Source organism: Vombatus ursinus, unplaced genomic scaffold, assembly GCF_900497805.2.
Source record: "Vombatus ursinus unplaced genomic scaffold, bare-nosed wombat genome assembly UNPS02000444.1, whole genome shotgun sequence".
NCBI classification, from domain to species: domain Eukaryota; kingdom Metazoa; phylum Chordata; class Mammalia; order Diprotodontia; family Vombatidae; genus Vombatus; species Vombatus ursinus.
In genome coordinates, this window is record NW_020940222.1 from 1 (window position 1) to 6,490 (window position 6,490).

General features: G+C 43.1%; 1 protein-coding gene across 1 annotated transcript; it reads right to left on the bottom strand.

The window, feature by feature from the left end:
* Positions 1–5,162: 5,162 nt before the first annotated feature.
* LOC114035820 (putative olfactory receptor 2I1) lies at positions 5,163–6,113 on the bottom strand (the record flags this gene model as incomplete). Its single annotated transcript, XM_027852243.1, is given in 1 exon segment — positions 5,163–6,113. A coding segment is annotated over 1 exon segment (951 nt), but the record flags the coding sequence as incomplete, so codon positions are not given.
* Between the last annotated feature and the right edge of the window lie 377 nt (positions 6,114–6,490).

Sequence of the window (6,490 nt, forward strand, 5' to 3'; positions counted from 1 at the left end):
GTAAATCTGTGAATTTGTTGAGGATGGGACTTATACTTACATATAAAAAAGACTATGAGAAGATCTGGATGGGATTAAGGAGTGGCAAATAGCCTAGAGTGGTCCAGGGGCAACAGAAAATAGGTCTGGATGGGATTAGGGACTGGCAAGTAGCCTTGGGTGGGCCTGGTGCAGACAATGAAAGGAGTTAAGTGGTCTGGGTTGGGTCTGAGAGCCACAGTGAAAGGGCAGTTAAAAGGTTTATTCAGTATCTAGGTTGGCCAGATTCCTCAGGCAAAATGCCAATATGTGAAAGTTCCAGGCAAAGACATAGTCTTACACCAGTGAGGGAAAGTACAGGAGCTTTTAGGGGTCCAAGTCCCAAAGACATGGTCTTTTCCTTTTAGGAGTCCAGGTGCCATAACTCCATCATTTCTAATATTCTGTTCCTACCCAATTCTCCCTCTTCTCTATCATCTTATAATCCTCCCTCTCTCCCTCTCATTCTAGGATTCTTCTTCACTCCCTTTCCCTTTCTGTTCTTTCTTTATAACATTCTGATTCTTCTTCTGTCTTCTCTACAGCATTCTACGTGCTTCATTCCCCGTAACATTCTTTTAAGTCTCTTTCCCTTTTCCTCCCTCTTCTATAATATTCTGTACCACTCATCCCATAACCACTTCCATCCTCTCTTGAACATGCTAAGATTATCCCTCTCTCCTTCCATTACCTTCTGGGGCTAAATTCCCTCCATTATTGTCTGGCCATATTCCCTCTGGCCTTACACACAAATTTGGGGCTTCTGAGTACATTTCTAATGTAGGTTTGTAATGCACATTCTATGGCAGAAAGACAGTATGCGGTCTAGATGTCTCTTATCCCCTTTTGTCCTTCCTTGTGCAGAGGAGATGCTAGGACCTCAGCCCCTTATCTTTCTTTCCCTAGTACCACTTGTGGATCTCAGTACATGCTTGTTGTTATAAATGTATCAAGAATAAAAGGACTACATTATGATAATTAGTTAATTATAGTAATAGAATTGAAAGGGAATGGACTCTCCTAGGGATGGGCTCTGAGACTCAGGATTGGGATTTTTTTTTTTTTAGAAATAGGGTAGGGAGAAAAGGAAAGGAGCTAGAGAATGAGGAGAGAGAGGTTACAAGCTATGGAGAAAGAAAATGAAGGGTGGGGCATAAGTGTGCTATTCAATGGTAATAAGCAGGAGGGAAGGTGGCACTGAAGAAAATCAATCAACCAGAATTTTTATGTACTTAGTATGCTCCAGGCACTATGTTGGACATTAGGGATACAAAGAAATGAAACAAATTATGGTACATGAATGTAACAGAATATTATTGTGCTGTTAAAAACAATGAATATTATGAATACAGAAAAGCATATAAAAACCTATGTGAACTAATGCAAAGTGAAGTAAGTATAGCCAAGAAACAATGGCTTGATAATCCTTATAACTCATTCTTATCTGTTTTGTAATGGGCTTTTGGGGTAGTGGAAAGTGTAAGGATGCATCTAGGTTAGTAAAAACAAAAGATAATTTTTTTTTTAATGGAACTATCCCTTTCCTCAAGGAATTTACCTTCTATCAGGGAAGAAAAAGAAGAGTGAGAGATGTGAGAATTGGCTGGGAGTCTCTGAGAGTGATGGATGCATAAAAATGCATGGGAAGCTGCCCAAAGGCAGCAGAAAGGGGGATTTATGAAGACAGGTACCCAGGAAAACAAGAGAAGGAAGCAATGAGGGTGGGGTATCATTGGGTAACTCCTCAAACCAGAGGTCTAAAGATCTTCCCAGAAAGGAATTCCTCCTTCCATAGTTCCTTTGACTGGGGATGGGTGGTTGCCAGTTGAATAGCAAGGTCCTGAACAAAAAGAGATAGACAAGCAACTTATCAAATGAGGCTGCTCAGCCACTTTCCTTTTTGGGAGGTTGAATAATAGGGACAGGATGTTAGGTAATTTGGGGAAGAATGTGTTAAATGTGGGGTTAGAGCATGTTAATCTTGGGGTCTCTGGAGTTTCCAAAGATCAAGTTTCTTCTAGTGGAACAATGCATTTCTCTGCGGTTGTCTAGTCAAACTACTGTGGTAGGGCAAGAGATCTCTAAGATAGTGGAGACTTCCTTCAAGATAAGATCAGTTAGGTTCATCTTATCCATGCTAATCTGAAGGTCTCCAGCTGTTTCTTTGATTTCAAAGGTTACTTTTTTCTGGGGAGAAAATATTTCCCTTAAACTCATAATCTACCTCCTTCACAATTCTGTCCTTTCATACTTCCTCAGAAATATCATCAAATCTGGATTACTCAATGTATACATTCACATATAAGTCAGTTTGTACATCAAAATAGGAAGCTTAGACCAAAGAGGGTTGTGGTGATGATGAAACAAAAATATGTGGAAACAAAACATGCAAAATCCAGAATGTTCTCTTGAAGATTAAATAATAAACATCACTCAGTAAATCCATCAATAGTGCTGCAATAAATCTAGGGGAGGAGGGGTTTTGTTTTTTTTTATAGTCACTTGAACAAAACCTCTTAGGAAGAATGGAAGGGCATAAAGATTTCCAAAACTAAGTCTTTTGGCACAAAGCTTCTGGAATCATTGGTTTGACAGTAGCAGCCATTTGGCAAAATTATCCACACTTAGAGGTGGGAATCTGGATTTTAACAGTAGCATCTTTGTGGAAACCAAGGTGCTCCCAGCCACAGAGACTTTTGTTTTGTTTTGTTGTGTTTTATTGTTTGTTTTTTGTTTTTAGGCAATTGGGGTTAAGTGACTTGCCCAGGGTCACACAGCTAGAAAATGACTACAGCAGGATTTGAACTCAGGTCTCCCTGACTCTAGGCCCAGAGTTCCCTACAGAACAATTATGGACAAGGCACATTGGAGAAGAGGTTACTCCCCTCTCCGAAACTTCACTGCCACTGATGTCTTTTGGCAATGTCATTGTGCTGCTGCTCCTGCCTGAGTTCATCTTCACTGAGCTGAGTTCAGAGCCTGAGTCACTATATAAACGCTTATTTGCTACCTCTTCTTTACAAAAGGAAAAATGGGCTTTATCATTTCTTGCTTAGCTTAGAACGCAGTGGCTTAAGCTTCTCTTTTCCAGACAAGGCCCTTCATACACCCAATATCAGGTGAGGGAAAATCCCTCACAAGCTTTGCTTGCCATCATGAAATCTATTAGTTCCCAGATCATTTACTGTGGAAGGCTTTTCCCCTACAGATGGTAAATCCTTACTCCTAGAGCCTAGTTCTTTTGGAACACAGAATAGTCAAACAATTTAGTAAAACCTAGAGGCATTTAATCTGCCTTTGAACCTCACCTCTCCTGTTCAGGTGGGGTAAGTAAGGTCTTTTTCCAACTCTCAATCTGATAAAGGGTTAGAAAGTTCTCATTCTTCCTAATTAATTCCCTTATAGGGATCCTGTGCTATCAAACACATTTCAAGGAGGGCTCTGCCAAAAGAGCCAGAGGCAGCCCACTTTCTTTCAGCCCAAGATCCTTTACCTCTCTTGAAAATGAAAGAGCAAGTGGGGAGAGAAGGCAACTAAAGCCCACTAAGAGGAGCCAGAGGAGAGGAATCCTCTATTACTCAATCCTTTATTCTCAATTCCTGCCTCACTTATGTATTTTTATTTTTTATATTTTACATTTCTTACAGGGGTTTTGTTTGTTTCAGTGGGGGAAATGAGGAAGAGAAGAAAGTAGACAAAATAGAGAAGGAAGAGGAGTAGTGGTGGTGGTGGTGAAGTACAGTAGTAGAGAGCAAGTAGAAAAAGAGATGGCTGGAGGAAAAGTAACTAAGGAATTCATTTCAAGCATAATAATTTTATAACAGTATACTGCTAATGTGATATTTAAATAAAATCCTTTAAATGCTTTTTGTACATAGGAACCTGTTGGGTTATAGTTATTGAAGGGGATATAAAATTAGGTCATGTAGCAATTAAATTTTAAAGACTACATTAGAAATTTTTTTCTCTTGACGCTCAGTTGAAGAATTCTTCCACTGCAGTAAATTGGATATTGGGAAAAGGGAGAATATCTTGGTTTCTCCAGGTTAACAGACAAGAGACTCTTTTTTTGTTCCTGTACCACAATGGAGATAAATTGATCATGAAGAGAACTAATTATCCTGCCACCACTAAACTATAATACATGAAAGAGAAAGAAAGAAAACTGTTCTTTTGTCCTGCTTTTGACTTTATCTGATGTAAAATTATGTATTTTATACCTCTCCCATCTTTTAAATGAATACTCCTTTATGTGTCTTGAGAAATAGGGGCAACAAGGAAAGATGTGCTTCTGTTTTTCTCTCCTACAAGAGTGGTTGGTACCATAAGGGAAATGAAGTCTTCCAGGAAATAGTTTTGGGCGATTATTCTCCTGCCTGTGACAAGAGTTTAGGAAAGATGGGGGACTACTTGTCTGTTGTCATTCCTATTTAGCTCACCTCCTTTAACAATCCCCAAACCCTCTAGTGGGGCTTTGAAGTTTCATTAGATCCCGTCCACCCCTTTCTCTCCTTCCCAAGATTGTCCTTTCCTCATTTAACCTCTATACCTTTTATATATGGGTCATGGCTTTTCTCTTAGATGCCCCTCTGCTTTCTATCCACTACTTAAATCCTTTGGTATTTTCAAAATCTCAAGAAGTCCTTCCTCTCCCAGGACTGACCTGACTATGCCCACTGGACTTTTCTCATCCTAATCCTTTTTGTGTCCCCTCCTTGCCCATTTATGTATAGAAGTCTGTTGATTGCATAGACTACCCTAGTCTATATGTTATGTCTGCTTCTTATGTGTTGGTCTAGTCTCCTCTCACAGTTCCCCAAAGGCAGGGACCATATGTCGTTTATCAAACTGGAAGCTTCTTTAGAACAGCAGCCCCATCTACTGGGAGAATATCTAAGCTGAGAACTATGCTTCACTTATCAAATGTGGACTTGGATGATGGGGATGCATCTCCTTCATCAGTCTGGGAGCACTCAATGGGCAAGATCTATTCATGCCATTAGTTTTATGACTTCTTTGAGCTCACCACTCCACAATCCATGAGGACTCAGAGTGATGGACTGGCCCACTGACAAATAATGTGACCCTTGGGTTGAGAAGAGAAGCTCTCCCTAACTCCATCCTTATCTCTCCCTCCACTCTACTCTGCCCAGAAGCCTTTTCGCTGCCCCCTTCACCTCCTTGTTCCTCAGGGTGTAGATGATGGGGTTGAGGGCAGGAGTGACCACAGTGTAGAACAAGGAGACGAACTTGCCCTGCCCTTGGGAGTAACTATGTGTGGGCTGCAGGTATGTGAAGATGGCAGAACCATAGAACAGACAGACAGCGGTGAGGTGGGAACCGCAGGTCGCCATTGCTTTTTTCCTCCCTGTCTGGGATTTCATCTTCCACACAGCCCGGCCGACAGCCCCATAGGAGACCAGGATGACAGCAGAGGGCACCAGCAGTATAACTACCCGAGCAGCAAACATCTGCCGCTCCACGGCGCCCCCGCCCCCGCAAACCAGTTTCAACAGGGCTGGCAGCTCGCAGATGAAGTGGTCCACGCGCAGGGGCCCGCACAACTGCCGCGTGGCCAGTAATATGGTCTGCGCCAGCGAATTGGTGAACCCACTCAGCCAACAGGCAGCCGCTAGCGCCCGGCAGAGGCGCGGCGAGGCCAGGGCTGTGTAATGGAGCGGACGGCACACGGCAGCCGAGCGGTCCAGCGCCATCACGGCCAGAAGGACGCATTCAGTGGAACCCAGAGCCAGAAAGAGGTAGAGCTGGGTCATGCACCCAGCGCGGGACAGCGCCCTCGCCAAGCCCCCGAGGTTGACCAACAGCAACGGAACAACGCTGGTGGTAAAGCATACGTCCACCAGGGCGAGGTGGCAGAGGAAGTAGTACATAGGCGCGTGGAGGCGGGGGTCACGGACCGCCAAGAACACGAGGGTCGAGTTGCCAACCAGGGTAAGGAGGTAACAGAAGAGCATGAGGGCGAAGAGTAGCGGCTGGAGCGATGGCCAGTCGGAGAATCCCAGAAGAAAGAAGCGTTCACCAATGCTGTAGTTGGTCTACGGAGGCAGAAAATGACCCAGAATTTTTTTAAAACGCTGTGGAAAACCTAGACCAAGCCAAAGGTCCCCTTCTCCTTCTTCCCCAAGTTTTCCCCAAGGGGGAAATTTATGTAGAACTTGACATTTTACAAAGCCTTTTCTCGACAGCTTTACCTTCTTTTTGCATATGAAGAGGCAGCGACTGAGAGAATGTTATCTCTTCCTGTCCCCGCTTTAGACAGTAATCACCATGAAGGGTAGGAATCAATTTTTTTATCTTCTTAAAAATTTTGTAATCTCTGTCCCCTCTCCAGAATAAATATTTAATAAACGTTTGTGGAAATGGATTGGATTGAAAGTGACTTGCCTAGAAACTCACAGGGCCTGGACCTACACCTGGACTGGAATTGGGGGGGAGGGGGGGAAGGGAAACT